A 17,503-nucleotide genomic window follows, 5' to 3' on the forward strand; every position below is an offset into this window, starting at 1 on the left:
CCCGCAGCCACCAGCCGCGCTCTGTGCGCTCTCTCCAGCCACCCCAGCTCCAAGCGCCCCCTGCAGCCAGAGTCACCCGCAGCCACCAGCCGCGCTCTGTGCGCTCTCTCCAGCCACCCCCAGCTCCATGCACCCCCTGCAGCCAGAGTCACCCACAACCACCAGCCGCGCTTTGTGCGCTCTCTCCAGCCACCCCAGCTCCAAGCGCCCCCTGCAGCCAGTCACCCACAACCACCAGCCGCGCTCTGTGCGCTCTCTCCAGCCACCCCCAGCTCCATGCGCCCCCTGCAGCCAGTCACCCACAGCCACCAGCCGCGCTCTGTGCGCTCTCTCCAGCCACCCCAGCTCCAAGCGCCCCCTGCAGCCAGTCACCCACAGCCACCAGCCGCGCTCTGTGCGCTCTCTCCAGCCACCCCCAGCTCCATGCACCCCCTGCAGCCAGTCACCCACAGCCACTAGCCGCGCTCTGTGCGCTCTCTCCAGCCACCCCCAGCTCCATGCGCCCCCTGCAGCCAGAGTCACCCACAGCCATCAGCCGCGCTCTGTGCGCTCTCTCCAGCCACCCCCAGCTCCATGCACCCCCTGCAGCCAGAGTCACCCACAGCCACCAGCCGCGCTCTGTGCGCTCTCTCCAGCCACCCCCAGCTCCATGCACCCCCTGCAGCCAGAGTCACCCACAGCCACCAGCCGCGCTCTGTGCGCTCTCTCCAGCCACCCCCAGCTCCAAGCGCCCCCTGCAGCCAGTCACCCACAGCCACCAGCCGCGCTCTGTGCGCTCTCTCCAGCCACCCCCAGCTCCATGCACCCCCTGCAGCCAGAGTCACCCACAGCCACCAGCCGCGCTCTGTGCGCTCTCTCCAGCCACCCCCAGCTCCAAGCGCCCCCTGCAGCCAGTCACCCACAGCCACCAGCCGCGCTCTGTGCGCTCTCTCCAGCCACCCCCAGCTCCATGCACCCCCTGCAGCCAGAGTCACCCACAACCACCAGTCGCGCTTTGTGCGCTCTCTCCAGCCACCCCAGCTCCAAGCGCCCCCTGCAGCCAGTCACCCACAACCACCAGCCGCGCTCTGTGCGCTCTCTCCAACCACCCCCAGCTCCATGCACCCCCTGCAGCCAGTCACCCACAGCCACTAGCCGCGCTCTGTGCGCTCTCTCCAGCCACCCCCAGCTCCATGCACCCCCTGCAGCCAGAGTCACCCACAGCCATCAGCCGCGCTCTGTGCGCTCTCTCCAGCCACCCCCAGCTCCATGCACCCCCTGCAGCCAGAGTCACCCACAGCCACCAGCCGCGCTCTGTGCGCTCTCTCCAGCCACCCCCAGCTCCATGCACCCCCTGCAGCCAGAGTCACCCACAGCCACCAGCCGCGCTCTGTGCGCTCTCTCCAGCCCGAGCCGCCGCTACCCGAGGGACGCGCTGCGAGCGCAGCCAGAGCGCCTGCCCCCTCCCACCGCGTCCCCAGCAACTGCCTGTTTGGAGGGGACGAGCGCTCACTGACCTGGCATGATGGCGGCAGTTTGGGGATCCCGGCCGGGGCAGTGCGTGGAGACTTCCTTGTTTTGCAGCCGCAGCTGCCAGTCCCTCCCCTCCGGACGCTGACAGGCCCGTCCTCCTCCAACAAGCAGGCGGCGGCTGCAGGGAGCCCCAGCTGCTGGGGCTCCGGTTACAGCCTGATGCCTCCCTCCACCAGGCTCTCCAACATCATCCACCCGCCCAGCTGCACGCCAAAAGAAGCTGCAGCCCGCCCAGCTCTCAGCAGTGAAGGTGGCCCCAGGGTTCCTTCTCCTCGCTCCCTCCCCGAGACTGACAGATGTCGGCTGCAGGCTGTATGCCAGGTGGTGATGGGGGCCTGTTAGCTCCTGGAACAAGGCACCGACTCTGATGACCCAGAAAGAATCAAGCCGGGAGATCAAATGAGCTCTGGTTGTTCTGAGCCTTGGCTCCCAGCTACAGGGCTCAGCAGCAGCCCCCCTGTCACGGAACTGGCCTCCTTTAGACGTTCCTTTTCTTGGTACTTAACCCCCGTCTGTAGGATGGAAATGGAACGGGAGGAGCAAGGCAGGGGGTGGTTATTTCAGCACAAAGCTAGCACGTTCCAGACAGCGAGGGGAAGTCAGCTCTTCAGTGCCCATGAAGGAGGGAGAGTGTGTGCGTGAAAAGGGGCCACTGGCAGGGTATTCAGAGGTCACATATGCAAGAGAGCCCTGCCCTCAGTTGGTGGGCAGTGAAAGCAGGCTTTCATATACACTGTGGGCTCAAGCCATAACATTCCATCCAGATTTCCAAAGCCTCCAACTGGATGGATTTTCTATTTTGTTTGTGCACAACACAAAGTTTCTATTTAATTTGTGCACAACACTAGCATGTAACAGCCGTGGGGGCTCAGGGCTGCCCTGCGATGAGAAGGTAAGCACTTACTTGAGTAGTCCTGCTGAAGTCCAGGGGACTACTGGCTTGATTAAATGCTACCAGTGTAAATAGAGATTACAGAGTAAGGTCTCAGATCAGATGACCAGCAAAGTGCATGGAGCACCATATGCTGTGCACCCCTGTGCCCTAGCAAGATCCCTGTGACAGAGAAACAGCTCCCTATTTCTCACCAGTCAGGACAGGATTTGGTGATGTGTGACCCGATGACCTCTTAGGGTACATCTAAACAGCAATTAAACACCCCACAAATGGCCCAGGTTAGCTGACTCAGCTCAGGCTTGTTGAGCTCAGGCTGTGGACCTGCAAAAATCAGTGTAGATGTTTGGACTCAGGCTGGAGCCTGAGCTCTGAGATCCTGCAAGGGAGGAAAGGCTAGGGGTGGGGATTAGGTGCGGGTCTTTTATTCCAATATAGACATACCCGTAGTGCCAGCAGGCACTTCATGTATGGATAATATGAAGGAGTTAAGTATCTACACTGGAACTTATGTTCTTAAGGTCTATGAGTTGTGGTCAGTCACCAGAAGGAGATAAACAAGTTTCTTTCAGGCAGAAGATATTTTATCTATTCGTTGGTCTACATATAAACTGAATGTTGTACACTTCATAATGAACGCTTAATTACAATCTGAGCAAAATGATAAACAAGTGATTGTAAACTCTCTAGGGGAGACTCCAGACAGGAAAACACAAGCAGCAGCAGTTATCCTGTTTGCAAGTGAAGACAATGGATTTGTGGACTATTACTGTAGGGACAAAGACAAACTCTGCATCTTTCCACAGAGGAGGCAAGAAGACCGAGTGACTTGTCCTATGAACAGAAGTTCACAGCCATGTCTGACTGTAGTATGCTGGAAGGATTTGGGGTGAGCTTTTGTTCTACAGGACATGACAATGGCTTGGTAGTTAAGATTAGGCTCTAGGGCAGCGTTTTTCAAAGTTCGGGTCGCAACCCAGTAATGGGTCGCGGCATGTAAGGCACTTGGTCGCTCTGGCAGGGCCAGCTCTAGGGTTTTTTGCCACCGCAAGCAAAAAAAAAAAAAAAAAAAGGTCCAGAATGCCACCCTGAAATTGTACTGCCACAAGCACGTGCTTGGTTTGCTGGTGCCTAGAGCCGGCCCTGTGCTCTGGTCAGCACCGCCAACTGGGATGTTAGAAGTCCCATCCATGGTGCTGCCCAGCTAAGGCAGGCTAGTGCGTACCTGCTCTGACACCGCACTGCACCCCGGAAGCGGCAAGCAGCAGGTCTGGCTTCTAGGCAGGGGGGCCATGTGGCTCTGCACGCTGTCCCCACCCCGAGCACTGGGGGTGGAGAGCAGTGCCTGCAGGCAAGAGCCGCATGGAGCCGCTTGTGCGCCTTTGCCTATGAGTTGGACCTGCTGCTGGCCGCTTCAGACACAGCGTGGTCCGAGCTGCCAGGACAGGTAGGAAGCCTGCCTTAACACCCCCACTGTGCTGCTGACCAGTAGCTGCTGGAGGCAAGTCCGCACCCCAATCCCGTGCCTCAATCCCCTGCCTGAGCCCTGAGCCCCCCCCAAACCCTCATCCCCAGCCCCACCTCAGAGCCTACACCCCCAGCCCAGAGCACTGACCCCCTCCTGCACCCTAATCCCCTGACCCAGCCCAGAGCCCCCTCCCAAACCCCAAACCCCTCATTCCCAGCTCCGTTGGGTCACGGGCATCAACACTTTTCTTCAACTGGGTCCCCAGAAAAGAAGTTTGAAAACTACTGCTCTAGTGTGCATGCTCTGATTTGAATTGTTGATGTTATCCTTTGTTTCCAATATTTCTGCTCGCTAATAATCGACTCTCTGTGCTTTGTTAAATAAACTTACGTTTGCTTTCTCTAGAAATACATCCAAATGCTGCATGTGAAGCGGAGCTATGTCCTATGGTGTAACCAGTAAGGGGTGATTTATTGTTCCTCTGGGAATTATGGGAGTGTCCAGTGGATCAGGGGCTGGGTATGCCAGGGAGATACTCAAAGGACTCGGGGGTTAGAGTGTGGCTGTTGTTAACCTGTAAAGAGATAGCAGGGCCTGGCAACACCCCAGAGAGCTAGCTCAAGAGGAGATTCTTTACAGACATAGGAAAGATATACAGACCTACATCTGTAAAGAATCTTCCCTTGTGGAAGCCCCAGTGGACAAAAACAGAAGTCAGGGGGATCCCTACAAAGAATTGATTCTAGTAAATCCGAATTTTTACAGTTTTTACGGTTTTTTCTTGCTTGTTTACCTTTTGCATTTCACTCAACATGGCCAATGAAACTGTAAAAGGGCTTAAAAGATTGCCCCTGTTGTCTTTGAATATTATAATAAACACCTCACCCTGCGAGCAGGGTGGAGGATTAAATGGATTCTGCTGACTCACCGAGGCAAATGATTTATTCACAGAAAGTCACCTAGACCACTGGTTTTCAACCTGTAGTCTGTGGACTATGTCTAAGGCAGGGGTTCTCACAACAAAAATTTTGGTAGCCTCAGAATGTGGCCACCAACTCTTGCTGGTGGCCGCTCTGACAATTTTTCCTAAAATACTGAATTAAATTTGGAAAAACAAATAAATATGTATATATAAAAGTCCAAATCAGTCTAATTGATTTATGTAGGATTTTTTGCAGACCTAATAACAAAAATAATGTACAGTTGTCTGTATTCTTTACTTGATCTAAACAGAATAGAGACTCAAAAAAGGTGCTTTGCATGTTCTTGTCTTTTGTTGTTGTTTTTGTGGGGGGGTTATGACTTGCTAGCTAATGATATTTGTGTGCTTGCTAATATCACCTTTCACATCAGCAGACTCGATAGCTAAAAGGCAGTGAAAAGTGACATAAACATACAAATACCACTTTTCACACAGACTTACTCAGCCCTGGTAAGCCAGAGGACAAATTAAGCCCTGGATGAGGAGGTGGGTAGGGAGGCAGTGGGGGGATCAGGGGAGGCAGCAGAGTCTAGGGGCAAAGGGGTGGCTAGCCTGGGGCTGGGGCCAGAGCCCGAAGCCCTGCAGCCATAGGATAGAGCCTACTGCTGTGTGGCCAGAAGAGCCCACCACCCCAGAGATGAAGCCGGAAGCCTGAACCCCACCATCCCTGGGAAGATGGGGAACAAACACTGGCTGCCTGCTCCTCTGGCTTTGTGGCTCCACTGCTTCCTCCCCTCCTCCCCCCACAATCAGCACCCAGAGGCTGTGGCCACGAGAAAAACCCTGGTGGCTGCATGGGGCCTCGGTGGCTGCATTTGAGAAATGCTGGTCTAAAGAGTCCATGAAAGGTGGACAGTGGTTTTCAACCTATGGTCTGGGGAACATTGGGGGTCCACAGACTAGATTTCCATAGGGGTCTCACACGTCTGTTTGAAATTTTTTAGGGGTCCGCAAATGAAAAAAAGCTGAAAACCATTGACCTAGACCAAATTCAGGATCTAAGTCACCAGATCTGCAAACATGGAGGGCCAGATTTTTGAAAGCACTGAGCACCCAGCAGCTCCCGTTGTGACACTGGTGAGCAGATTTTCAAAAGAGCTCATATTCAACATGCTCAGCTCTTTGGAACATCTGTCTCTTTCACACATGAATTGCCCCAATGAACTTGGTCAATCATATAAGCTTAAACAGAAAGCTAGCCTACCTGGAAACCTGTTAATTGACAGGACAATGATTTTGCAACCTATTTCTGGCAACATAGTATCAATCTTTTTTGTTTTGCACTTCAGTAGCACTTTTCTTTACCCCAAGAGTCTTGAATGACATTATAATGTCTATGCAGTACTAACTCAGTTTAACACATACAGATTTCTTGATCTATAGGTATAAAGATTAACATATTCTGCTAGTATATTACATCAGCAGAAGCAAAAGGGAATTTCTATGGAAGTAAATCTACAATTTTTATCATTCGTGTACTGTGCTGCTGGCATGGAAAGAGGATACCAATACTGCTGTTTCACTTTAAGGAATACTGAGATTTATTTTGTTGCTAGCCACAACCAAGGCCATCCTGCACTGGAAGCAGATTTGCTTATGAATTTTTAAGTTTTGAAACACAAAACAAAGATCCATTTCCTTGGTGTGTGCGTATGGCAGATACAAAACATTCATTGTCTTCACAAGCGATGGGGAGAACTGGTGTTGGTTTTAGCTAGGAGGAGAATAAGCTAGAAATAGCTAGAATAAGCTGTTATAAAAGACTTGGCATTAGTTGTCATGGCCTTGTTCCTGTAGTCTATGAAATCAATGACAGTTTTGGTCTCAGTGAGGACGGTGAAATTCTAATATTTATTATGGATATCTATGTGCTGATAGCTTTCTTGAGTCCTCCCCCCCAACTCATTCACCTATTCCCCACCTGCTGCTGAACCATTTGTGATGTCACAATCCATCATTTTACTCTGATGTCACAATCTCACTATTCGAAGAGGAAAGGAAGTACAAATACGGAATTAGCTAATATAATAAACAGATGTGTCATAAACAGATGGTTAAGGGTTAATGTCTCTTTTACCTGTAAAGGGTTAAGAAGCTCAGTAAACCTGGGTGACACCTGACCAGAGGACCAATAGGGGGACAAGATACTTTCAAATCTTGGTGGAGGGAAGTCTTTGTGCTTTTTGTTTTGTTTGTTGTTCGCTCTCGGGACTGAGAGGGACGGGACATCATTCCAGGCTCTCCAAATCTTTCTGAATCAGTCTCTCATGTTTCAAAATTGTAAGTAATAGCCAGGCAAGGCAGATTAGTCTTATGTTTGTTTTCTCAACTTGTAAGTGTTTCTTTTTGCTGGAAGGATTTTTATCTCTATTTGCTGTAACTTTGAATCTAAGGCTGGGCAGGGGGGGAGGGGTCCCTCTGGTCTATATAAATCTGAATACCCTGTAAAGCATTTTCCATCCTGATTTTACAGAGATAATTTTTACCTTTTCTTTCTTTAATTAAAAGCTTTCTTTTTAAGAATCTGATTGATTGATTTTTCCTTGTTTTAAGATCCAAGGGATTGGGTCTGAACTCATCAGGGATTGGTGGGGGGAAAGGAAGGGGGATGGTTAATTCCTCCTTGTTTTAAGACCCAGGGAGTTTGGATCTGTGTGAAGCCTCTCAAGGCAACCCAGGGAGGGGAAAGTCTCGGGGGGAAAAGGAGGGGGATGGTTAATTTCTCCTTGTTTTAAGATCCAAGGGATTTGGATCTGGGTTCCCTAGGGAAGGTTTTGGGGGAACAGAAAGTGTGCCAGATACTAAATTCTGGCTGGTGGCAGCGTATCAGATCCAAGCTAGTAATTAAGCTTAGAAGTGTTCATGCAGGTCCCCACTTTTTGTACTCTAAAGTTCAAAGCGGGGAAAAAATCCTTGACAATATGTTACCCCCCTGTTGGATGGAACCCCAGCCCTCCACAAATGCATGTTACAAAATAGCCTTACTATGATTATAGTTACAGGTGTTTCTTCTTTACTTCCAATAGTTGTGGCCTGGGCTTTAGGAGCAAGGAGATCTGAATTCCACCCACGCTTACAAACCTGAAGTTCTGTCAGGCTGTGGAGCCATTCATTACATCATACTATGCTATATTTCTGATATTGCTGTTCTACGGTCTGTGAATTTTTTGAGGTACTAGCCAGTACTGCATAATGTTTCAAAGCAGCACTGACCATGGCCAGGAAAGTAAATTTTATGACTTGCTGCTCCAACAGAGAGAACGGGCAAGCCTTTGGAGGCAGAACTTTGACTAGATCAGGAGGCGTGACACATAAAAGGTTAACTTACAAAGTAATTAATTATTTAGGTAGGATTTTCTCTCTGCACCAGATACAGTTTTGATGCCTCTTTTCCATTCTCATTATTGTACCAAAAGGTAAAATATTTAAATTGATACATAATAAATACATTTTAACTTGCTTGCAGTTTGAACTGGGAATACAAATTTAGGAATTAATTGCCAATTTTGAAGCAATTCATTAATTGTACAATTTGTAACAATGATTTACTTATCCATATATAATTTAAGTGTCCCATAAACATTTTTTGCGCTTTTCTAATTTGCACATGCAGTTTCTGTTTCCAGGCACAATTTATCTTAATTGGACAATTAGAAAAGTGGACTCATTTATTTATGCTTAACTAGGAAAGGCAAACCAAAGTTCACAGCTGGATTTTCAAACCTAGGAAAAAAGAATAAATTTCCCTCAGCTGAAGAAAGAGCTTCAAATGAAGCTTCTAATTAAATATGGATATATTAGCTTTATGAGGCAGAAAGCATGAATAGATCTGTGTCATTTAAAAACTCACTGTAGCACAAAATTCCCTGAACCTTCCGTTACTCAGCCAGGTGCAGACAAGAGGCTGACACCCTTGCAGACAAGCTTTGTCAGAGTAAGAAAGCTGAGCCACCAAGTCTGCATGCTGCAATCAATAAAGAACTGGATACATTATTTATTACTGTGGATTTCTAATAACTGCACAATCTAGGTAAAGGAAATTATTTCATGAAATTAAAGCATTTTGGAAGAGGTACATTTCTAAGATGTTATACCAAGGTGAAGGAAGACGTTTTCTAATTATGACTTGCATCAAAAAGACAAAAGGAAATATTTATACTCAAGAGGAACACAGATTTTCCAATCATCATAAAGGGGTTAAAACCAGGGCAATAAGTCGGCCAGTGTGTTCTACCCCAGACACTTCAGTCCAGCGCCTTGTCAATGCGTGACCATTCTATGCAGATCTGAAGGAACACCCTCTGAGTCACATAAAAGATATTGTCCCCTTAGCCTCTTGCTGTGCTCTGAGCTCTGTTTGTCAAACATTCTACTGTCTTTTCAGATAATGATTTAATAACATCCAGCTGCAACATCTACTCAGGACACTCCCTACACTAACACCGGAACAAATCAACATACCCTTAGAGCCCTGACCAGAGTTATTCTATCTACTACCCAAGATCCACAAACCCAGAAATCCTGGACGCCCCATCATCTCGGGCATTGGCACTCTCACTGAAGGACTGTCTGGATATGTGGACTCTCTACTCAGACCCTATGCCACCAGCACTCCCAGCTATCTCCGTGACACCACTGATTTCCTGAGGAAACGACAATGCATTGGTGACCTTCCAGAAAACACTATCCTAGCCACCATGGATGTAGAGGCTCTCTACACAAACATCCCACACACAGATGGAATACAAGGTGTCAGGAACAGTATCCCTGATGATGCTACAGCACAACTGGCTGCTGAGCTCTGTGCCTTTATCCTCACACACAACTATTTCAAATTTGATGACAATATATATCTCCAGATCAGTGGCACAGCTATGGGCACCCGCATGGCCCCACAGTATGCCAATATTTTTATGGCTGAACTGGAACAACGCTTCCTCAGCTCTCGTCCACTCACGCCTCTTCTCTACCTACACTACATTGATGACATCTTCATCATCTGGACCAGGGCCGTCCTTAGGCATAGGCAGAATAGGCAACGGCGTAGGGCCCCACACTGCCTGGGGGCACCACTCAGCAGGCAGCCCAGACAGTGTAGAAGTAGGGCTGCTGGGTCCTAGAGAGAGCCGAATGCAGCACAGTCTGAGGGACGGGATTGGCTGCTGGGGTCTCTGGGAAGGGGAAGGGGTGGGGTTGGGAAAGGAGCTCACCTGTGAGTGTGACTCTTTCCCCCCGGCTGAGGGTCAGGTGAGGCAGGCTCTGTGGCTCTGGAACCAGTATCCTTTGTTGTCTCCCATAACATCCATTCTTCTCCCCCCGCCCCACGGAGGCACCCCCTCCTTTCTCCCTCCTCCCCAGGAGCACCCCTCTCTCTCTCCTCCCTCCCCTCCGTCAGGGCTAGGTTGGGTGAAGTGCTGGGGGGGAGGCGAGGCTGGCTGCTTGCTGAGGAATGAAAGTGAAAGTAACTCACTTCCTGGGCAGGCAGCCAGAATTGGAATGTCACACAGGGTTTGGATGGGGTTAGCCAGATGTGTGACAAATCGGGATTGGGGTAGGGTGAGCAGATATCCCTATTTTACAGGGACAGTCCCAATTTTGGGGTCTTTTTCTTATATAGGCTCCTTTTACCCCCCCCCATCCCTGTCCTGATTTTACACACTTTCTGTCTGGTCACTCTAGGTGGGGGTAGTTGGTGCCTATATAAGACAAAGCCCCAAATATCGGGACTGGCCCTATAAAATCAGGACATCTGGATCTGGCCACCCTAGCTGGGGAGTGCCTCTCCCCCGGGCTGGCAGCTGCCAGCTATCCATCTCATCCGGGGGGAGCTGCATAAGGCAGGATGAGCTGCTCTGGCTCCATGGGTGCCCTGTCCCTGAGATCAGATGCTGTGCTAACTTCACCATGGTCCATAAGGCTGGTGGTGGTGCCCATTGGTGTGTGATTGGACCTGAGGGTTTGCTGCTGCTGTTGCCACTCTGCACCCCAAGAGGTGGATTTTGAGGTCCTGCAGTTTTCCACCTATCTCCTCCTCTACTGCAGCTGTTGGACCAGCGGACTGGGGGGGTGAGCCAAGCATGAAAGCAGTACTGTGTTGCCATTTAGATTGTCATTTAACAACTTTGTTTGCCAAAAATTCTTGCTAACAATCCTGAATCCAATTTCAATATTATTTAAAAAAAATCAATATCTTAGCCAAAAACAGAAAATTAAGTTGTTGACAATTAGTGACAGCTTTGGTTTGAGGCAGGGAGTGGGCCAGTTTTCATCAGAGAAACAAAAAATGTTGACTGACTTTCCTATAGCCTGTTACTCCTGATAAGAGCCCAACAACTGTAATATGTTCATCTTCTTACTAGTGTATAAAGCAGGGGTTGGCAACCTATGGCACACGTGTCAAAGGTGGCAGGTGAGCTGATTTTTGATGGTGTGCAGCAGCAGCAGGCTGAGCGGCTCAGCCCATCACTGCTCTGGGGTTCCGGCTGCTGCCCTATTGCCAGCTGGAATACCAGCCATCGGCCCCACTCAGCACCTGCTGCTGGCCTGGGGACCCCCAAGGAACCCCAGGCTGGCAGTGGGCTGAGCAGGCCAGCCGAACCACTCAACCTGCTGTCAGCCTGGGGTTCCATTCACTCAGCCGGCAGCGGGCTGAGTGGGCTGGTGGCGGACTGAGCAGGGCCGATGGGGGGTTGAGTGGCTCAGTCTGCTGCCAGTCTGGGGTGCCAGCAGCACTCAGCCTACTGCTACTCCAGGGTTCCGGCTGCCGGCCCCTTGGCAGTCAGGAGCTCAGCCGCCAGCCCCACTCTGCCTCCTGCCAGCCTGGGTGAGCAGAATCCCAGGCTGGTAGCGGGCTGAGGAGGGATTGGCGGCCGGGATCCTGGCTGGCAGGAGTTGGTGGTAAGAACCTCAGACTAGCAGCGGGCTGAGCAGAGCCTGGGATCCTTGTCTAGGGTTTCAGCCACCAGCCCGCTGCCGGTTTGGGGTTTCATTTACTCAGCTGGCAGTGGCCTGAGCAGGACCGGTGGCCAAGACCTCAGATAATAACAATAGTTTATTTATATAATATAGACATAGAGAGAAACCTTCTACAAACATTAAAATGTATTACTGGCACGAGAAACCTTAAATTACAGTGAACTTGGCACACCACTTCTGAAAGGTTGCCGACCCGACCCCTGGTATAGAGTGACCATATGTTGTACTAAGATTCTCCTGCTTTTTTTTTTCCCTGTGAGTCAGTATAACTTTTGCCAACCCAGAAGTTGGGCAGCCAATGTTTTACGTTTTCACAATGTTTTCTCCAACTTTCATAAAGTAAATACATAGTTAATATGAGTTAAAAAGGCCAGGGACACTTCTTTGTGAAGAATCTGTACAACAGATCATGCCCATAGACGATCCAGAAAAGAAATTTGAGGTTGAATTTTTTAATGTTGTGATGGATAAAGCAGTATCTGCTGTTGATGAAAGGTATAATACCTTGCAAGTACACCATGAACAGTTTGGATTTTTGTATGACTTAACTAAATTCAACAAAATAGGAAAACAAGAGCAACTAATGACAAAGTGCAAGAACCTAGAGAGCCTCCTGAAGCACGGTGATAGTTTTGATTTAAATGGACTTGAACTGTACGAAGAATTGAGTACACTGTCATCAATGTTGCCACATGCAAAATCGGTGATGGACATTGTACAGTTTATTCATACCCGCAAACTTGTTGACATATATCCTAATGTGTACATTTCCACTCGTATTGTACTGACAATTCCTTTAACAGTAGCGTCAGGAGAACGGAGTTTCTCAAAACTAAAGCTCATTAAAAACTATCTCCACTCTACAATGAGTCAGGAACGCTTAACTGGTCTTGCTATTCTTGCAATCGAACAAGACACGACTTTGTCTTTGTTATACGATGACATTATTACTGATTTTGCAGCCAAAAAAGCCAGAAAGATTGCTTTTAATTAAAAACAAATCTTTGTTTCAATACCTCTTCATATAAATTTCCAATAAAATTTTGATAAATTAAAAAAAAATTTGCATCATTCTGTCATCAGAATTTTTTCTATAGTGCTGCTTCTTTAGTGCTAGTCCATCAGCATTACAGTGTGCTTAATTAAGTTAAACTGGTTTTAATAACGTGAATGTGGCAAGTTTTCCAATACTGTAAGCTTATGTTTGTGTTGCTAAGAGCAGATCAGGCACAGGGGCACCAGTTTAATAATCTCGCCTAGGGCACCATAAATCCTAAGGCGGCCCTATCTGGACCCATGGGAAGGAGTCTCTGGAAAAATTCCACCACGATTTCAACAGCTTCCACCCCACCATCAACCTCAGCCTGGACCAATCTACGCAGGAGGTCCACTTCCTAGACACCAGGGTGCAAATAAGTGATGGTCACGTTACCACCACCCTATACCGAAAACCTACCGACCACTATGCCTACCTTCATGCCTTCAGCTTCCATCCCGGGCACATCACACAATCCATTGTCTACAGCCAAGCACTGAGGTACAACCGCATCTGCTCTAACCCCTCAGACAGAGACCAACACCTACAAAATCTCCACCAAGCATTCTCAAAACTACAATACCCGCATGAGGAAATAAGGAAACAGATCAACAGAGCCAGACGTGTACCCAGAATTCTCCTACTGCAAGACAAACCCAAGAAAGAAACCAACAGGACACCACTGGCCATCACATACAGTCCCCAGCTAAAACCTCTCCAACGCATCATCAGGGACCTACAACCCATCCTGGACAATGATCCCACACTTTCACAGGCCTTGGGTGGCAAGCCAGTCCTCGCCCACAGGTAACCTGCCAACTTGAAACACATTCTCACCAGTAACTGCACACCGCACCATAGTAACTCTAGCTCAGGAACCAATCCATGCAACAAACCTCGATGCCAACACTGCCCACATATCTACACCAGCGGCATCATCACAGGACCTAACCAGATCAGCCACACCATCACCGGTTCATTCATCTGCACGTCCGCCAATGTAATATATGCCATCATATGCCAGCAATGCCCCTCTGCTATGTACATCGGCCACACTGGACAGTCTCTACGGAAAAGGATAAATGGACACAAATCAGATATTAGTAATGGCAATAAACAAAAACCTGTAGGAGAACACTTCAACCTCCCTGGCCACACTATAGCAGACCTTAAGGTGGCCATCCTGCAGCAAAAAAACTTCAGGACCAGACTTCAAAGAGAAACTGCTGAGCTTCAGTTCATCTGCAAATTTGACACCATCAGCTCAGGATTAAACAAAGACTGTGAATGGCTTGCCAATTACAAAACCAGTTTCTCCTCCCTTGGTTTTCACACCTCAACTGCTAGAACAGGGCCTCGTCCTCCCTGATTGAACTACCTCATTATCTCTAGCTTGCCTGCATATATATACCTGCCCCTGGAAATTTCCACTACATGCATCTGACAAAGTGGATATTCACCCACGAAAGCTCATGCTCCAAAACGTCTGTTAGTCTATAAGGTGCCACAGGACTCTTTGCTGCTTTTACAGAATGGACTGGCTTGCTTACATTCCATACCTCCAAGAGATACTGTAAGAAGACAGCCTTCAATAGGTGTAAAGAGACTTTTAGCATGAATTACACTATTTTCAAGGCAGAAATCGTATAGTATCTGAAGGGTGAAAGGCAAATGGATCACTTGACTCCAAACGATTTTGCTATCAGATAAAAATAGACATAATAAAACATGCACTCACATACTCTTAGAGATTCTGACCCAGCAGCTGTCTTGGGACCTGTTGTTTATGCATGCCCATTGAGAGAGACCTGGCGAGGAATCACTTTGGTATTTTTCCTTTGAACTTCTAGCCATATTTATTTCCCTGACTCCATCCTGGAGAAAGTAAAGGTTGATTGGCTGTATTTTGTATGACCATCCCAGCTGATGGATTTAAGGACACCTCACCCTCTTTGTATGTACATGGTTATATGGCCATCAAGAACTGACTGCAAATTCTACCACCAGCAGGCCTCCCTTTTGCTGTTGGGAGTTTAAAGCTCTTTGGGCGTGATCCAAAGCCTATTGTATTAAGTGGATAGAATCCCACTGAACACAATGGCTTTGGATCAGGCCTATTCTGTGCCCAGCATTTATGATATTTGCACTCCAAGGTGCAGTTTTAACACTCAGTGATCCACAGCAGAATGCAGCATTGACTTGCTCAAGAGCACTTCACACCCACAGGAGTCTAAACTGCTCATATGAGTTCCGAAGGAATCTTTTGATTATGGACAGCTCAGAGCAGCAATGTTTGTACATGGAACCAACATTCCTCACTGTTTGGGATGTTTAGATCTGAGGTTACAGTTGAGACCCATCTTTACTTTTTAACTTCTGGATCATTTAACCAAAGATACTGGGGGGAGATTCTGTGCTGCACAGAAGAGCCCCTCTATGGGAAGACAGGATTTCTAGAGCCTGCAGAGGGGGTATGCATCTCCAGTGTGCTACAGAGCCCAGATCCCATTATGCTGCCATACAGAGGCTAGATGGGGGCTTGTGGTTTTGCCATTCTGTGAATCCACCAGTTTTCCCCCTTTATGGTGTGGAGTGCAGGCACCATAAAGTCTGTTCCTAGGCTGAGAATGGAGAACTAGCTGCAGAATGGCTCTGCTGCCACTCCATGGTCTTGTGGAGGAAGAATTACTTCCCATCACCCCCACCCAGCTCCTGGAGCAGGGGTAGTCAATTATTTTTGTCAAGGTCCACATTTCTTAGTTAAAGGTATAGTCAAGGTCCAGCCTCCAGAGAAAATAATAATAAATAGTAATCATAAATAATAATAAAAACAACCATAAAGTTAATAACTAAATGAAAAGGTTGGGGGTCTGTTCAAAAGTGTCTGGCGGTCTGGATTTGGCCCCCAATCCATCTGTTGACTACCCATATCCTAGAGAGATCCCCAGTGCACAGTTCAACTGCTTATGTTGTGTGCTGGAGGCAAGATTTGAGCAAAGGGAGATAGATTGGGCCCTGAATCAAGAGTTGTCTTCAGGATCACTTTAATTCCCTGATTCTTGTTTCCAGGGCTCTAGCTCTCAGCTTAGAGTTTAATATCCTTCTGGCATGACATACCCTTCAGAAAGACAGAAGAGTTCCAGTCCCATGTAGATGCCATTTCAGCATATGAATGGGTATGACTTTTGTAAGTCTAATCAGAATTATGTTATTTATTGGTAAAGAGAATTCTTCTGGGGACCCAATCTGGATTGGCCAATCAGAATGAGTCATACAGTGGATACAAAAACACTTAAGTATGGACAACCAAATATATGTATCGTGTTAAGACAATGAAAAGTATGCCCAGCTGCTACAGACAACCAAACATATGCATAGGCATAACTATGATGTGGCACGTACGGGGCAGGAGCATCGCACTGGAAAACCCACCCAGAGCCAGATCCGTGATAGTCTAAGAGCCTAACTGGACATGATGTGTGCATTTTCAATATTAATATAAGTATCCCGCTGTAAGCTTAATGCCACTTAAAAACCATTACAGCCTAGGAGTAGAATAATGCTCATTTAAAAACTGCTATGTCTAAGAGCTGCAATTTCCAGCTCCCTTGCTCCCTGCCGATGGCAGACATGCTATGTCAGTGGAGGCCAATTAATTTCCTATGCAGAGATTCATCTTTGATTTTTATCTCCTAATTCAGCAAACAGTATAAATGACCTGCCAACCAATGTGTTTTATTTTCCACAGTAACAGTTTAAAGGACAAGCATTCCTACTTCCTGATTAGCTAATCTCAATGGAGTGTGCTGATTTTTTCCCTGTGCTAAGCAGAAATACTTGTTTTATTTAATTTAATTATTTTATTTCTTAATTGTTGCCATTGTCTCCTCGAATCAGAATGAGAAAATACATGATATTATCAGTTATGCATTAACTCACAGTAAGATTTCATTTTTTCCCAGCTGGATAGGGCAGTGCAGGAAGTACGTCTAATGAAATCTCTGTCTGTGTTAAGAAAATAAAATGACTGCTGACAATTTTTCAAGGATCAGATTACCCACTAAACTCCCAGCAACAAGTGTTAGTGGACGATTTGCAAAACAGAATCCAAAAAGGAAAAATCTCAGCATTCATCAAACTACCAGCCACTCCTCTGCCCAATCTCTCACCCCTCCTCGCTCTGTTCTTCATGATCTGTTGTTTTGCTTCATCTGACTTTGAAAGTCAAACCATTTATTCTGCTGAAAACATTTCATATAAAAATGTTGGTCACTTACATGTCCTGTAGGGCATTGTCCATGGGTCTCACGGCTTTCCTGTTATGTCTGAAATATGTAAAACTGAGAAAAAGTTGTATCCCTGCTTCGATGAACAGAGAGGTCACTGACTAGTAAATAAAATGAAAGTAAAGTCACTGAGAGTCACGTAAGGCTTTTTGTGACCAGCAGAGGCCTCCCTTGTGTGCTTAGAAGAGAAGAAAAAGCCAGTAAGGGAAACTGCTGTGAGGGGAGAAATGTTCAGATGTGGGCAGGGGCGGTTCTAGACATTTCGCTGCCCCAAGCACGGCGTCCACCGGAGCCGCGGGACCAGTGGGACCCTCTGCAGGCATGCCGCCGAAGGCACCCTGCCTGCCGCCCT

At 47.8% G+C, this 17,503-nt stretch overlaps 1 protein-coding gene across 3 annotated transcripts in view; it reads right to left on the minus strand.

Moving 5' to 3' along the window:
• CARD19 (caspase recruitment domain family member 19) overlaps positions 1–17,242 on the minus strand; it is a 49,136-nt gene extending 31,894 nt beyond the window's left edge. For 2 of the 3 annotated variants that reach the window (XM_030568937.1, XM_030568934.1), the window contains exon 1: positions 17,143–17,242. In XM_030568937.1, the coding sequence (XP_030424797.1) occupies positions 17,143–17,158 (16 nt within the window). In that variant the 5' untranslated portion in view covers positions 17,159–17,242. Of the gene's footprint in view, positions 1–1,496; positions 1,650–17,142 lie in introns of those variants that run through there. The other variant, XM_030568935.1, reaches the window with a different exon arrangement.
• Between the last annotated feature and the right edge of the window lie 261 nt (positions 17,243–17,503).

The sequence above is a fragment of the Gopherus evgoodei genome, chromosome 7, assembly GCF_007399415.2.
Source record: "Gopherus evgoodei ecotype Sinaloan lineage chromosome 7, rGopEvg1_v1.p, whole genome shotgun sequence".
Classification (NCBI taxonomy): domain Eukaryota; kingdom Metazoa; phylum Chordata; order Testudines; family Testudinidae; genus Gopherus; species Gopherus evgoodei.